The 17,674-nt window shown below is 37.3% G+C and overlaps 1 protein-coding gene across 12 annotated transcripts in view; it reads right to left on the minus strand.

Moving 5' to 3' along the window:
- Positions 1 to 17,674, minus strand: part of CEP170 (centrosomal protein 170) — a 128,818-nt gene that overhangs the window by 36,156 nt on the left and 74,988 nt on the right. For 8 of the 12 annotated variants that reach the window (XR_010412361.1, XM_064594406.1, XM_054508083.2 and 5 more), the window contains exons 8-11: positions 17,036 to 17,512; positions 12,557 to 12,720; positions 12,077 to 12,370; positions 1,091 to 1,240 (exon numbers count right to left, since the gene is read on the minus strand). Coding sequence is in view for 11 of the 12 variants with exons in the window: in XM_064594406.1 (XP_064450476.1) it covers positions 1,091 to 1,240; positions 12,077 to 12,370; positions 12,557 to 12,720; positions 17,036 to 17,512 (1,085 nt within the window). In the remaining variant the exon portion in view is untranslated. The remainder of the gene's footprint in view (positions 1 to 1,090; positions 1,241 to 12,076; positions 12,371 to 12,556; positions 12,721 to 17,035; positions 17,513 to 17,674) is intronic. The other 4 variants (XM_064594409.1, XM_054508086.2, XM_054508085.2 and 1 more) reach the window with 2 other exon arrangements.

The raw sequence follows: 17,674 nt of genomic DNA on the forward strand, positions 1-17,674 counted from the left end.
AAAAAACAGGTGGATTTACCTGTCTATTGAAAGATTTTATTTACAGCTCATACAAATATAACATTTTATTTGTTATTGCTTTATTTATATTTTAAGTCTTTGTTTTATTTGCCATTTGTATATTTTAAATTACCTCATTTCCTGAGAGGTAGTACAGCATAATGAGTAAGAGAATGAGTTAAGAAAACAAGGCCTCTTACGGTTCAAATTCTGGCTCCATAAGGTTACTAGGCTTTGTGACTGTGTCAACTTAATTTCTCTATATTTGAGTTTCCTTATTCGTAAAATGGCACAAGAAAGGTCCTATTGGATGTTAGCTCTTATTGTCTGAATAAATTATAATGAATTAATACTTCTCAGTTATACACATCTTTCACATTTCTCTTTGACATAACAATGTGGAATGACATTCTAATATCATTTCCAATATGGGAATAACTATTTGTTGAGGGCATAAATATCAGGCTGTTCCTCTGCTGAGTGCTTCAGACTTCACTACTCCCTGTAAATAGACTTTATCAACAATCCCGTTTGTAGATGAGAAAATTGCAGCTAAAAGGGGAAGTGTCCAACACAAAGGTGCTCTATTAAACATGGCCACTCTGGGATTCGCACTCAGGTCTTCCCGGCTCTACTGTACCAGACTGACTCCCTAACTTTGTTGGCCAAGCCATCCGTGATTAACTTCATATTAATCCGAATCACATCCGGCGCTGCACCATACCCGCACTTATTGAGGTATGTAAGTTCTACCTGTCTGGCATGATATTCAGACCTGTCCATGCTAAATACATGCCCTCCTAGGAAGTTTAAGCAGTGAGCATGTAGCCCATCAACTGCTTTCTGAAATTAACATTTTCCCTTCACTGATGAACATAGTAACAATTTAAAAGAACATAACAAAAACTGAAACAGAATTACTGCAAAATTGCTTTAGGCTTTTATTAGAAGCAAATTAATTTGTGAGAATTTAGTTTTTAGAAGAACTCTCAAGGGGATACATCAATTACTTAAAATAATGTAATTACAAAAATGATAAAAATTTACATTTTGTGTGTGTAAAAGTTACATATGAGGAAGGGATGTGTACCTCTGAGTTGTGAAATCCAGGTGTACTCAGTGGCTTTCTTTCTTCCATTACTACCGCAGCAGAGCTGAGAGCCCAATCTTTTATCAGATCTTTATGCTTTTCATTGATAATAGGCCTATTATAATCCTGATTGTCATCTACTCCAAATACCTAGGAGGAGAAATTATTTTATAAATGAAAAGTCTGAGCACCAGATTACTAGGAATAATATCAGTAACTTCAGAGGCAAGTAGAAATACTCTGAATTAATTTCGATGGGTAATTCACTAGTGAGGGAAACATGTTTAAGGACCGGGTAACATCCAACTGCTTAGAGTTGGAAAGAAAAACGGGGCTGTGGCAGCTTACTTCATAGTAAATGAGACTATCCTTTTTAATATTTAGCCAAGTACTGTTTGATAATAAAATAAATATCCAGGACATTACATCTGATTTGTTAAAAGATGTTAATAATGTTAACTATTATAATAATGCAGAGTTAGGAAAGAATACTACTTCAGCTTGTTTCCAGCTTGTCTCTTTGCTCTATTATTTTTGAGAATCCTGCTGCAAGACTATAAGCATACAGCTGATTTCACTGGTTCCTTCCCTAACAAATGTGTAACATTTACATACATGAATTTAAATTATACTTGGAATTTTCTAAGGTCCCAAAGATCAGATTTTGTTGTATGATCTCTGTATGGAGTACAGCATGATCTTCAAATTTTATTTGCCTAAAAATTCATCGAAAGGCCTTTGAAAGGCAGATCCTGGGTCTCCCCCAACAGATCACCATTTTCAATAAGCAGGTCAACTATGGTCAACACTTGTGGAATATTTAAACACAGAGACCAATAATCATGTGCACGATCAAGGGCAGGATCTGAGTCTGATTTCCTGGCACATAACAGGCTGGAGAATGGGGTTACCTAACAGACTGGAAAAAGGTTATAACTACGTAAACTTTAACATTCCATTTTACTAATAAGTTTCTTTGTTCCCGATGCTTATTATTTATAGATTTTATTTGTGGCTCTAATTACTACAATAAAGAAAAATAGTATGTTTGAATTAGTGCTTTGTAGAAAGGATCTTTAGAACATAATCAAAGGGCCTTCTTTGCGATACAAAGGGAAAAATACCTTAAGGTAAACTATTTTCTAGAAAGCTTTTTAACGATCATACAGTATACCTGATAAATTCTGAAGCCCACATTTAATAAAGGAGACATCAGATTTTCAAATTCTTCACTTTTAAAACTTGGAAATTTTACCACTAGGTGGCCTTATTACTTAATATTTAATTCAAATATAACTACAGTTTTCAAGAATTGTGATTTAATATCTGTTGAACCACTCAATATTTGAATTATCTCTGCTTTAAAAGTAAATTGTATATTGCTAATTTAAATCAAATATGGATTTTAATAACACATGGAAGCACAGTTAACAGAAGGGAAAAAACAGCCCTGTTTCATTTTGTTAAACATAGAATTGGTAAGTTTAACAACAACAGTAAAAAAAATGCTGTGTATACCGTACCATGGGTTCTGCCTCCAGTCCCATTTGTAAAGAGCGCAAATCAGAGCTACTCGAGTTACTTGTGACTGTCTTAAAATAGAAACAAATTATTTCTAACTCAAGTCACTGACCTCCAAATTTACTGGAATTTATTTCCTTATTTTTATAATCACGGAGGGAAAATCTAACTCCAGTTTGCAAGTAAAATAAAAGCACGCACATGTGAGTACTTGCATGTGCTATTTGGCATGTTAATTTATAAACGATCTCAGGTGATTTTCTGATTTGGTGATACTTACTTCTACTTCATACTCAAAATGGACTTCCAAAACTTGTTTTCCTCAAACATGTAAGCACTACCAGTTTCAAGTAAAACATAATAAATCTCTCCAAATCACTGACACTACTTTGAAATAACAAAATACATGCAAAGAAGCGATGCCTCCGGGGAAGAGAAGCTGAAACTGCACAGGAAGAATACTCAGGGGGCGCCTGGGTGGCTCAGTCATTAAGCATCTGCCTTCAGCTCAGGTCATGATCCCAGGGTCCTGGGATCGAGCCCCGCATCAGGCTCCCTGCTCAGCGGGAGGCCTGCTTCTCCCTCTCCCACTCCCCCTGCTTGTGTTCCCTCTCTCGCTGTGTCTCTCTCTGCCAAATAAATAAATAAAATCTTAAAAAAAAAAAAAAGAATACTCAGGGGACTTTTACAGATTCCTTGTAAAGCACCTGAGACAGCTACGTATATACCTGTCAGAGTAGTTAAATCATCACCTGTTTCCCAAACAAGTGACAGGGCTTGAAGCACAACTGTGGGGGGAAAGAAGTCTCCAAAGTTCCTATCTATATTTTTTTGAGTGCTTTGAAAAATTAATGACAGCAATGACTACCCAGCTTGAAATCCCTATCCTTTTTGTGTCTTGCTACAAAAACATCCACTTGTGAGAACTTTCATGTGAAAACAAAGAGGACGTAAACATCTTATACTGTGTCCGTGTGCTTTAAAGCTATTAGAGTTTTCACATTTCAAAAAGCACATATAATCTGACATATGATCCAATAGCTGGACAAGACTTGAGGCCTAAGTTTGCTAGATCTTCCCATATTTTCATTGTAGGTTTTTGTCCCTAGGTGATTTCATCCACATCCGAGGCGTCCCTTCAATTTCCAACCACAGGCAGCTGCTCACTTGTCATCTCTCCTCATAGACAGCTCAAAGATATTTCAAATGCAATGTATGTTAACCCGGGCTTATGCTTCTCTTCCCTTTCCTGGGCTCAGTGACAGCCCCCAACTTGATATAGTACAAAATCAGGTTCTCTCATTCACCTAGGGACTTTTTTTAGGGTAAAAGTCTAGACTGAGGAAGGGAGAGAGATCAGATACCTGTCTAATTATTATGCTTCCTCTCTAACAGATGCCACCCCCATCCCAAGTTTGTCAGTCAGTTTCTAATTCTTCCAGGTGGGAGCAAAAGAAAGGAGGAGGGGATGGGAATAGAACATTTCCTTTTGAACTTGCACTATCTGAGCTCCTTGCGCCTGGCAAATGCTTAAAGATAACTCATTCATCTTAGGGGTGGAGTGGAGAATGTTCATGCCTCTAGGTCCCTTGATTGAGGCAGATGCATCTCTATTTTGGGGAGTGACCTGTGACTCCCTCCTGTGGCCTCCAGGTTTAGGGTAAGAAGACAGCACTGCTCTCACCATCCTACTCCAAGAATTACGGAACATGTCCTCTCTCTTTTCCTCTGGATGTGTGCATATGCTATTTGGCATCTCACTTTGGGATTTCACATCTGTATCTCAGCAGCTACTCTAAACAATTTTAACAACCTGTTCCTGAGGTACGGTACTTACTATTTTTGCAGGCTACTGGGCTAGCCACCATAGGTGCCTCAAAAATATGTGTAACTTAGTCCTTGTTCTCGGAGGGCTGAGTTCTAATACAGGAGGCTTATAAAGAAAAGAGAATGTCACCTGAACCATGCAGGGGCACTCTGTAGTTAAAACAACATTTCTTTAAGACCCAGACTATATTTTTAGATTTTAGTTTTAAATTTAAAGAAATGAAACATTCTCCAGATGACAAAGGTCTAGTACGTGCAGTACAAACCAAGCCTGTGAAAAGTATGACTTGGTTTTTTCACCAGTATATTATCATCATTGTCACTATTATTTATTAATTCAACAGTAATTTATCTTTCCACAGAAATGAGAAACATAATGGTAGGTTAAACATAAAGCTTTTGTGGGCTTATTTTAAATTAGCAACTGAAGAACAGTATTGCATTCGTGTATCAATCATATCGAAGTGTCCAAGTAAATGTGCACTCAGGTTTCAACCTCAGATGACTGGAACAACTCTTTCCTCAATGAGCAAGGACCGCCTTGGTAGAGAGAGCAGGGTCTCCACCAGTTCAAGGCAACAGCAAAGGTTCCCATGGCCTGTGAAAACCACTCGACGCATACTTTAAGAACTACAGAGTCCTAGCTTCTAACATCAGGGAACAAAATCAGGAAGACTTAATAGAGGAGAATTTCTTTAAACATAATTTTCCATAAAAATCTAATTTTTTAGAAGAAAAATCCCTTAAAAGTCAGTGGAATAAGTGGTTCTAAGAATTTAACACTGTGATTTTTATAACATTTGTAATCAACTTTTAAAATTTAAAATTCAGATAAAACTATTAGAAAAAAGAGTGGGGTTAAGAGAGACATTTTATAATTTATCATGGTAGGTACATATGTACATGCATGTTCACAGCAACATTAGTCACAAGAGCCAAAAGGTGGAAAGAGCCCAAATGTCCATCAACAGATGAACGGATAAATAAAATGTGGTTTATCCACACAATGGTGTCCTAGTCATAAAATGGAATGAAGTACTGACACATTCTACATCATGGATGAACCCTGAAAACAGGCTACATGAAAGCAGCTGGTCACAAGAAGCCACACAGTATATGATTCCATTTATGTGAAAAGCCCAGAAGCAGCAAATCCACAGGCACGGAAAGTAGATTAGTGGTTGCCAGGGGCTGGAAGAAATGGAGCAGGTAGGGTATCTCTTTTCGGGGTGAAGAAAATGCCGTGGAATTAGACAGCGCTGATGGTCGCACAATGTGAATGTACTAAAAGCCAATACACTTTAAATGGCTAAAATGGTGAATGTCCTGTGAATGACATTACCCCAATTTTTTAAAAAAAAGGCACCCCATCTAGTTTGATCTTCTCCCTTTTTACTTCTGCCTGTGTAAAAACATGCTCAGATCTCTGCCCTCTCCCTGAACCTACCCTGTGGTCCTTGATTCTTCCCACTCCTTAGGAGTATTACACCCATGCCTCTTCGCTTTCCAGCACTGCTTAGCATTCTTTTTCTATTAGCTCCTCCTTTCCTATCTTTGAATTATGCTCAGGTCTAATCTCATGCATCTACAGTTAAAATGTCCAATTTCTTGCCTCTTTCCTTGACATGCATTCCTTCCTTTCATGCCTAAAATCTGGCTGCTCATCAATGACCATCTTATCTTTTCCTTGATAAGCAGATTTTTAAGCGCTAAGCTGTTAGTAGGTATTGCTAGAAACTCAAAGGTACATCCAGTCTTCTACTAGTTGAGGCAATTCCCCTGAAACTTATACATGTATTTCTTCTGATACAATCTCTACTCTTTTGCAGCCTTCATACTGACAAAGTGAAGCTTATAACACATACAAGGTTTTAAACTATGCATTTTATCAAGTTATGTTAGGTAAGATACAAACTAGTTTCAGCAAATAAAAAATATAGGAAAACTTGTTTGTGGAGGCCTGGCTGAATCTGACCAATCTATAAATTCATTAAATTAGCTAATCTATAGCTAACCACACACAGATACTGACAAAAATGAAAGAGCATGTCACAAAGTCTTCTTTCTCATTATTCATTAAAAAGAGACTGTCTACTACATGCCAGGCACTGTCCTAAGCACAAGAAATTCAGAAGTGATCAAGACAAGGTCATTCTAGAAAGAACCGGCAGAATGTAAACTAGCTAGAGGCAAGTTCTATAAGGAAAATAAGACATGGTAATGTGACAGGGAGAAAGAAGAGGTGAAGAGCAGGGCTACTTGAGACAGGAAGCGGGGAGAGAAAGCCTCTGACCGTGAACTAGGAGAAGGAAGGAGCAAGGCATGCGAAAACACAAGGAAGAGCTTATGCGCTGAGGGCACGGTAGTTGGCAAGTCCTATAAGCAGGAAAATAAATAAGATTTCATATAATAACACAGGAAAGAAAGGGGGGGAGCCTAGTAAATGTTATTAAGCTTCTGACTGAAGAAAGGTGAGGGTTTGGATGTGAAGCTTTGAGGACGAGCACAGCAGGAGAGGTTTCCTGTACCTGAGACGTGCTAAGAAGAGGAGCTGAGAAGGGGAGAGGAGCAGGAATCAGAGTGACCAAAAGTCAATCCTCCTGATAAAGACTTTTGTCTAAAAAATTGCTTACTGAAGAGAGGGCAAGAAAGATTAGTAGAAGAGGAAGAAAAATGAAGCCCTCAGAATTCGCCGGCTAAGAACTGCTATTTGCTTTGGCCCATTAACTCCGATTGTTTCTGGACTGGCAAGAAGTTGAAGAGAATGTAAAGTCCAAATGAAAATGCTGCCCGTTATCAAAGTCCCCTCTCACTGCTCGAGGCTCTCCGTTGATCTCCTACTCTGTAGTTCCCACACAAATCTGATTCTGTGGCCGAGTGGACCCGGAACATGCTGCCGTTCTGTGTTCTGTCTGGCACTACCACCTAGATTTTGACTCTGATTTATCAGGGTTCCCCTGGCTCCAACTTGGATCTAATCTAAACTCCTGCTGTGAACTTCCAAACTGCTTACAGCTGGGTCCAATTCTCAGCACTGACTCTCTTCTGTGTTTCCAGTCTCATTAGAGCTTTCCTGGTTCTGGATTCCTCCCCTACCATCTGTTGCCTGTAGAACAGCCCGGGTAGATACAAGGCCCGTGAGAGAAGAGAATATGCTCACAAGAGGCATTTGGGGGGGTACATATGTTGCCATGGACATGTGGACAGGAATCGAAACTCAGGGCAGGAAAAGTATCTATCTGGCAGAACTGGGCTATGGAATGACATTTATGGAAAATACTTTTTTCAAGACAGAGCCTCAAGCCCTCTACAATGACCAATTTTTTTTTTTTTTTGTTACATTAATATTTAGCTTTCTGTTCTCACTACAAGTTTTTCTCCCTTAGCTTGGAAGGCTAGGAAATAGCCCTGATTCATGTCCTCCTCTTCCCTCAGCGGTATCTGTTTTGGTGGAGGAGTGGGAAGAATAAGCCGGCACTATGATGGGTTCTCTAGATACCACAGGGAGGCCAAAGGAGGGAGGGCTGGGGAGGCTATTACTACTATGGAAGACAGTTACCTTCAATCCAAGCAGTCAACAGCACTTTCTTATTATAGCACATCTCCATGTAAGCTTAGACATAAAACTCAAGAGGTCTTTATAAATAACAAGCATTTGTGTTAATATCATATAAGAAGTGAATTTGGGGACAATGCATAAAATAAGGCTACCTACTGACAAACACACAGCATAAAAACATGAGCCAAAATGCTGTGATCCCGTAACTTGGGGTCTGCGGAGGGGACATTTCAGTACCCTTTATCTACAACCAGCACAGAAAAACAAAGATATGGTATTTCAGTTTGACGATTTTTTTAGAGAGATCCTGTTTTATACAACTTTTCCCGCGTTAAGAAGCAAATACCTGTTCTAATTATCGTCTTTAAGCCCAGGAGTACAATGTTATTTTGGGGGAAAAACTGAAAAGGCATCCAGTGCTATATCATGTGATACTGTGGCTTACTCACTTCCTTTTGATTCTGTTTTGATTCCAACATGCTATTTTCTCTTGGTTTTCTCTGTCTCCTCTGTGTGATTCTTTTTAGCCTCCTTTGCCCACCCTTTGTCCACCATTGTTCATGTTGCTAAGAACTTCACTCTTTGTCTCCTCTCCCTCTACACATTCTTTCTAAGTAATCACATCTATTATTTTGCATTGAGCTACTCTCTAATATTTCCCAAATGAGGATGTTAGCCCAGATCTCTTACCCAAAACGCAGGTATTTCTATACCTTTCTATCCAGCTGACTACTGGACACATCAGTAGCTCTTTAATTGCCTTCTCTGCTTCTGGCCTTTCCAATTTTCAATCCATTCTTCACACTTCTGACAGTGATTAGATGTCACTGCCCTTTTTAAAAGTTGTCAGGGATTCCCACCAGCATTAAAAACTCTAGAGTCCTTCCTATGATACACAAGGGCCTTCAATATCTAGTCAGATCTCATCTCTCTAAAATAACTGCGGTCCTCTGAACAAGCCCTCCATACTCCCATGCTCCGTATCTGGAACAGGTTGCTCCGTATTTCTGGAAAACCCTACTTTACCACCCCTGTTATAGGATTGATTCCACCTGCTTAAGAATGAGCTCAGCTGACAATTAAATTCAGTATTTATTGAGGACATATAAAATACCAGGCCCTAGGTTCCCACAGTTATGGAATTTACATTCGTGTGTGTGCACACGTGCGCATGTTTTGGGGGAGTAGGGCAGTGAATAAACAGGAAACTATCTTCTCTTGAGAACTACTGACCCTTTCTCCGATAGCTTATATCTATCAAAGCACTCTCGTCATACTATTTGTAATACATATGTTTTTACTTGTGTATTTCCATTCCTCTACAGACTCATGGCCTGAAGGGAAGAATTTCAATTTGAATCTCTCTCTTCTATCACAAAGGGTGGCATACAGTTGATGTTGAATAAAGGTTGCTAAGTGAATAAATCAAATAAGCCAGCTCTCAAATGATGGTGTAAAAAAGGAAAGAGACCACACACAAGTTTTCAGGGCCAAACAACAATTAAATTTAGATGGAAAGGAGCCAAAGGCTCCAACTTCTGTCCACACACCTAACTCAACCAAGCAATTTGAAAGGACACTAGTATTGCTCCTACCCTCCCAGAGTGCTTCTTATGCCTTGATTCTGGCTAGTCTTAAGTCTTTGTTTTCTCTGTGCCCACAGTTACCTCATCTCCTTCAGACATTGGACTCCTGCTTCCCTGCTTTTTTTTTTCCCAGAGCCTGATTTTTGCCTGAATTTGGCTTCTGGCTTTAACCACAACTAGTAGAGTCTCAGCTCTTTTTCTCTGTATTCACAAGATAATGCAGTGACTCTTCCCTATAGTTATGGGCAGCTTTGTTTTCTGGTTTATACAAAGTAGGAATAACTCTGAATTATCCATTCACACACTGCCATTACTCCCCTAAGCGAATCCTGCTTTAAGATCTTAGTTTTCTCTATCCAGGGTGGTACTGTATAATTTGCCATTGAAAAAAAGCTGCTTATGATAATTATAGACAGCAGGCAGGACCCAGGTTTTATGGTCCCCCTCTCTATCCAGCTGTTTCCTAAGAGTCTTGTGTGTACCAGTGACTTCTTTCTTGGCTTTCTGCTGTTCTGGATGGGCCTCTCCCTTGCACTGTCACTTCCCCTTGGGCTTCAGATCTGACTCAGGCTGAAAGAACTTTCCAGGATTTATCAGTACCTTGTGCAGAGATCCACATGTGGAGACTCCTAGTAAGGGTCATAACACCGCTAACATTTTTAGAAGTCTTATTATAAAACAGGCATTGTGAAATGCATTTTATTTTTTATAAGACCTTGTGAACTTTCTTCCATTTTAGAGAAAAAAGAAAGAGAGGTTTAAAGATGTTAGTTTACTCAAGGGCAAGGGCACCCATCTAGTGCATGCAAAGTTTATACTTAATCCCAGATCTGTCTGCCTGCAAGTGTTGATGTTCTTCAATCCCATAACAGAATCCCTCAGTGTAAAATAACCTCATGGACAAAACACCAATCACTATGAATACAATATCCATAAATCAAGCAAAGGCATAATAGAATAAAATTAATATTAATCTGAATTTTAAAACTTCTTACTATTCTCCTTTTCAAAACCTATTCTTTTATTTTGTATTTTACAGTATTTTTGATAGCAATATTCTTGTTCTCAGTAACCAGAGGGAAAATTTGGAACTTTAAAATAACCTGAAGGAAATATTATCAATTCCCAATGATGAAAATAATTCAAAATCACCAAGAGTCATTTTCTGTGCTAATACTGTGTCCTTAGACTTCTTTTAATATAATCAGGAAACTCACTTTATTCATCTGTTTCTTACTTGCTTTATTTTTCTTATTAACAACTGTCATAACATTGCTCACACAGCATCTATTTCGTAGGGTAACAGGTCTCCGGAAGTTTGAAGTTGTATGCTCCAACAGTAAAGAATTTTGAGCATGTGCTCCTCAAATAAATGCATGTTTTGAAATTGTATACATATACCAATATAATAATAGACTGCATACACTGTAGAACATACCCCAAAATGGAAATAAAAGTTAAAAAATTAAAAGTAAACATAAATCCTAATAATTTTCCCAGATCCCAAAGGTTTATTTTGTTTATCTCCTGAAAGCCCTGCCTGTAAGCTTATCATCTAAACTAGGGCACCTCAAATGTTAAGATGCATACGAATCACCTGGAGATCTTGCTTTTAAAGCAGATTCTGATTCAGTGTATTTAGATCAGGGCTGAGATTTTTTGGTATTTCTAATAAGCTCCTAAATTGATGCTAACGCTGTTCACACTCTGAGTAACAAGAACTTAAACAAGAGGTTATTATTTAGCCAAACTTAAGCTGCTGTTTTCCAGGAGGTAAAATAAACAGCTGATTCTAAAGTCAATTTTCCATTACTATGGGCAAAATTGATAAAAACTGCTTTTAAAACCATACAACAATCATCATAGACATTAACCAATAACATCAGAGAACAAATCTAAAATCATCATGGCTGGGCATACACTTAAAGTGGCTGAATTCGAGTATCATAATGAAACTGATTCTGTTTTCATATACTTCTTTTCTATCTCCAAAGGCAGCAGTGAACAGAAAGAAAAGAACATAAGGACAAAGAACAAAATTGACTAAAACATATACACTTTCATCTGTTTGTGACATGAAATTAGTAAGCAGGAAACCCGTGGTTAACTACTATCAGCTGACATTTATGTTTATGTTAGAGGCATGGCAGCCTGGCTTTGTTTTATAGTTTTTTATAAATGCAGAGTGAGGACAGTCACAAAAGTACATGGTTTTAAAATCCTATCTTAAACGTATACAACTTTAAAAGGTCCAAAGAGCTTAAATGTTATCGGACTTTACATACATAAGAAACTCAGGCAAAAGTTCAGAATATAAGCAGAATAAAATCGGAAGGCACTTTGGTGTTGTTTATCTTGCAGTCCCCTCACAAAATCCTAACGTTCCAGTACCACTAACTGCATGAGAACACTTCATGCTGACTCTCCAATAATTTCCAACAGTCAAATACACCAAAAGAAAACTTCCACCATCCCCAAATTTCAGTTATTTACCTTGTCAATCATTTTTCTTGCTTCCACTTCCTCACTGTTGGGATTCTCTAACTCAATGGTATAAGTACCCTTGTCACTTTGGTCATCATCATTATCCTTTTCAGAAGTGGCAGAAGTAGGTTGATTTTTTAACATTTTATCCATCTCCTGGCTTGGTCTGTGCCCAAGACTCCCTGAACTTCTTAACAATGCAGTCTGTAGGAAGGGAATGGACACTGATGGCTCCTCGGATTTCTGTTTTAACAATTTCCCACGTGGAACACCATGCCCCCCTCTGTGATGCGCAGAGCTAGTCTGTAAAGACAAAGAAACCACTTTGGCATCTGCTGTTGTAGATTTTGTTTTTTCAAGTTTTGTATGTAGTGTTGAATAAGTAGTTTCCTGACACAAGATTCTCGCACTCTGAGTAAAAGAATCTGACCTTCTTTTTCTGGGATTGTCTTCATCAAAGAATGCAATCATAAAAGCAGTTTGACTTACAACGGCTTGGTCTTGAAGCTTTTCAGTAGCCTGGGCCTTCTGGAGCTTTTTCTGTTCGGAATGGTGGCGCCTTAAGTGTTCCTCAAGAGCCGCACGTTTGCTGCAGCGTCTGTGAGCCCCAGCATTTTCTGAGTCGCTTTGTGTACCATCGTCATGTTTATTTCCTGGACACAAAAAAGAAACCACATAATAGAGAAGGAAAAAAATCCCATGTAGAAAATTAGACGCATATACAAAAGTGCTATTTGTTTTTTGCCCCCCTCCCCCTTTTCAAGCTAAGTCATATGTTCTTTTCAGTAACAGGCTCTGCAAACTTCCCTCAATTGCAATGCTCACATTCAAATTTTATCAACCAACAATGAGGGCCTTTATAAACAATTGAATGGGATTGCTTTTCTTTCTCCAAATTTTAACTTTATAATGATTCCTCAATGCCTTAACAGATAAGCAATGTTGTATCATCTGTGATAGTGTGTACTTATAACAGTAATAAACATTAATCCTGCCTCCAAACCGTATACTTTAAGCAATCAAAAATTTGCTTCAGCACGAGGGAAAGAGAAAAAAGGGTGATCCCAGAGACACTTACCACAACACAGTAAAGGAGAATACAAATGCCATAAAAATGTGATGAATTTTAACTTTCAACAATGTTCAATACTTCTAAAAGTATAGCACATTTTCAATAAACAGTATGCAAAATGTTAATAGGAAGATACAAATCTGTAGGTTCCACCAATTAACCATACACTTTTTTACAAGTGTCTTTCTAGCTGTGGGAAGTTTTGCAGACTTAACAATTGTGCCCTAACTCTGGTGGCTTCAAAAGTTACATAAAGCATGCTGAAGGCCTATCACAAAAAAGCACAGTCTATGAAATCCTGTATAAATGTAACCACCTTCTGGGCAAATGACAGAGTGCTAAATATAACCAGCTAAAAGTCTGTCTTCTCTATGAAGCATGCAGAGTCAAGCTGGAATACATCTGAATTTTGAAATATCAGATTGCTAACAGAGGTTTTCTGTTACCCTTAGTTCTACTAGGGATTCGATGCGAAACTTTATGGAAATTATTTTTCAATGATGTAGAATTCTCAGTATTTAAATACATTAGAAGAAATAATCAAATGATAATTATATTATTACAGCATACATTTACTGAAAAGTGAAGAATTACTCTACACATGTTTTAGACTGAATCACAAATGAGGGCTTCAATGCTGGCTTCTGCAGAAGTGTAAATGAGTCTAGTCAACTACGTGCAGTCAGTCCCTGGCTCCCAGGACTGAGATTAAGCTTTTCCTGGGCTAGAGATCTGAGTCTAAATACCTGCTGAATAACATAGTAACAAACAAGACAATAATCAGAGCTGAAGACCTGTTGGCTAGGAGGGGCAAAGGGCATACGTCCAAAGGAAAAACTTGAGTTTTAATACTCATGGACTTGTTTCTAATGAATTTCAGGTTTACCAATTGGGGTCAATGATTTACCACAGGAGGACTGGTTGTCAAAATGTGGTACATAAAAGATGTGAGAAGACTCAGAAGGAGAAAGAGCACACATGAAAAACGTAATGTTCTGAAGAAATAATAGGCTAGGGAAACAAAGGGAGAGAATGAAACCAACATGAAGGGGTTTTGGGAAGCACTCTCAGCAGAGTAAAACTGATGAATGTTATAAACATCAGATATGACAACAGATCTGAAAATCTTTCTTCAAATTAGCAACTATTCAAAATGCAATCTGAAAAGAAAAAACAAAACAAAACAAAACAGGTGTTCATTTTAATGGAATCCCTAGCCTCAGGTAATTAAGCTAGGAACCAGGGATAGCGGATGGAAAGCAAAATCAAACTAAACCACTAATTCAAATACAAAACATGCTATTTTACATTAAAATTAAAACATGCTATTTTACAACCTATTTCATTGTTGCACTGGATAAACTGAAAAGGAATCCAGTTTGTAAGAGCCAGAAATAACTAAACTCTAATATTTCCTGTATAGTAAGACCAAATAACCCATATTGCACATATATACAACGTGAAAACACCATCTTTACAGAATTCAGTTCTTCTATCAACATGTAAAATTTGGCACTAAAGTGGTGTCAGATCCTTTCAGTATCTTTTAAGTTATAGTTTAAAAACTCCTCTTTATGGGTTAGCCATTTTCTTTTCTGGAAAATTATTATTCCTGCTTGTATTTCTCTTACACCAGGCGAGATATCTGATCAGAACTGCAATTTCTCTTTGCACTCAACAACAAACAAATCACTAGGAAACTCTCCTAAGTTTCTGTCTTGTCTATCATTAACCGTGCCTAAACATGCTCAAGTCTGTTAGGTATTTTCTAGGGTAGGTTAGCTGTACCAGGTCAGAAGCTGTGGTCAAAGAAGCTGCAACTCTCCTAAAGGGTAAAAGTGTATGGGCTTTGTGAACATTATTTTCTTCACTGTCCCAAAGCGCGTGCACTTTACTCTTGTAGGAGCAAAGTTTTTTGCTTTTATTTTACTTACGTTCAAGTTTTTGAGACTGATTCAAATAACTGCTGAAAGTCTAATTAATGTAAAATTATTACTATTTGCCATAAATACCTTTATTTAAAATCTCTGTATACACTTTCAACATCCTACATTGTGGAAAATCTTTATCTAATGATGGCATATCTCACTTTGGGGAAAAGTCAAATGTCATTTATAAATATGTCTGGAGAAAGAAAATGGATCCTGAACGAAAAATGAATTATATTCATAAAGACATTTTCTTAGATGGTTTGTAGAATGGTCTGAAGGCAAATCCAAAAGAAGGGTTCTGAGCAACAGCAATATCCTAGGATATACATCTACCTATAAATCAATTTTGAGGGACCATAGTAATTTGATTGTATAGTTTCTGGTAAAGCTTAAAAATATCTAATCATTAATGCATACGTAGATACAGTGTGAATATGGGCATTAATGCCTCTGTTTGGAGTCAGTCTTACAATGGGCCTTTTTCAAGAAGAGAATGTCTGAAACTGATGGCTTAAAAATAATAGCTAATACAGAAAATATTTATGGATGACTAAAAAAACAGCTATAATAAAGGGGTAAAGGTGCTTTAAAATGGTAGCTTTTTAAAGAATCTTTTAGCTCATTTTTGACATTTATTAAGAGTAGTTAAAGACCATGCCATTTCTAAATTTTCAAGGTTTATGCTACCTTTTTATTATACTAAGATATCAGTACTATTTATAAATTCATAAAAATGGTCAGTTTCCAAATGGGTAGCTTTTATTTCTGAGCTTTAACCTATACATACATACATAGTTCTCAGTTATGTATTTAGTATTATCTGGTAGAAGAAAAGATAACAATCACATGTGAAAAGTATATATGCCAGGTAACCGCTTAAGATTATAATTAGATATAGTAATAGGTCCCAACAAAGAATTAGGTAATCACACGACCTTACTATCTTGAAATGTCTTAGAAGCAAATCAGAACAGGTATTTCTTCATTACTTGACGAAACAAAATCCCAGGGCATAAAGTACTGGTTAGGCCAGCGTTAGTCTTATCATTGATAGTGAAGTCATTCATTATGTACTCAAATTACTGAGTACTTGCCACATAATAAAGTCCCCAGGTGAAGTGTTAGGGATACAATGACCTCAGTGAGCATTTTTTTTAAAAAAGCTCATTAACGCCTTGTATAGAAACAGAATGGCCAGATTAGCATGTAATCATTTCTCTTAAAGATAGCTTATTAAATAAAATTAAGATAGGGTAATTAAAATATATTTAATTAGCAAAACAATGGAAAAAATTATTCAGTTGATACCTTGGTACATAGGTATAGATATTTGACTAATTTTGGCCAAGTGTTATACTAACAGAGCAAATATTGACTATTTCACAAACATTCAATTGTGGTTTCATAAATTTTAATATCAAAAACATTTTAAATTCAATTGATCCTCAGTATCTCTAGACCAAAAGTTTTTGTTTCATGAGTAACTGCTGAGAAAAGCTGGAAGCACACTATCAACAATGTCATTGTATTACTAATGTAGAACTTTTGGCCCATTATCAAATGGCTTAAAATTTCTTTCAAAATCTAGACACTGACATTTTATTGGAAGCATCACAGTAGAGAAGAACAGAATTGAATATAGGTTTTCCTTAAGTCAAGAAAACGATGAGAATTGTCTTCTAGGGAATTCCACTGGTGGAAAAAGAAAGATTTTTAAAGGCATGAATATAAATTCACAAAACCAATCTGGTTTTGGCAGGAAAATGAAGGCAGACTATTTTTAATGAGTAAGGTGGACATGGGTAGTATGGCTTGCCTTTGAGCTTCAAAATCAAATACAGAGCTTTCAAAAAGCTGAAGTTTCCTACCATACAATTACTTATCTAGGAGTACTTTGGTTAACTGTGAAGACTGAATTTTCTTTATCACAAAACAGGAAGTTCTGAAATGATCAATTCACTTTACCTTTCAACCTTTTCAAGTAAACTGGAACATCACTTTTAATACTTTTGGAATCCTCTTCTGTTCTTTCCCATACCATTTGAGGAGGGTTGTTCTGTGCTAGCCAGTCAGCTACTTTATTTTCTGGTGCCATCATTCCTGTCTGAATCCCCGGCAGGTCTTGAGTTCCAGGAGAAGACTTCTTGGACTTGTGGCGCTGATCAGAAGTAAATTTTGTCACATGGTCTCTAATAGTTACCTTCCCTGGAGTACTGTCATCAAATTCAATGGTAAATGAAGCATGCCCTGCACCTGTTGTATGGGAACTTGGTGTGTCTTTTGTTGGGATTTCATGAATAGTGCTCTCTGTTATTTGTGATGGCTGCTGAAATTCTTTTGTAGGGATTTCAAAGTAACTTGGTTCCCTACAGAAAGGAAAAAGTACTTCTTCATTTGCAGCTGCAGACTGTTCCTCAACTTGCTTGGCATCTATGCTGCACCCTAATGAAAAAAATAAGAGAAAATTCAAAATATTTGGGAGCTTCTAGCACTTAAAGGAGAATAATTATGGCCATTTGTATTGTGCCATGAGAATCAGAAGGCAGATCACAGCCTGGATGAAAACCTGGCAAATATCACAGAGAAGAAATAATTCTGATTATA

The sequence above is a fragment of the Mirounga angustirostris genome, unplaced genomic scaffold (assembly GCF_029215605.1).
Source record: "Mirounga angustirostris isolate CCGP_5_RB_7025 unplaced genomic scaffold, mMirAng1.0.hap1 SCAF_6, whole genome shotgun sequence".
In the NCBI taxonomy this organism is placed as follows: domain Eukaryota; kingdom Metazoa; phylum Chordata; class Mammalia; order Carnivora; family Phocidae; genus Mirounga; species Mirounga angustirostris.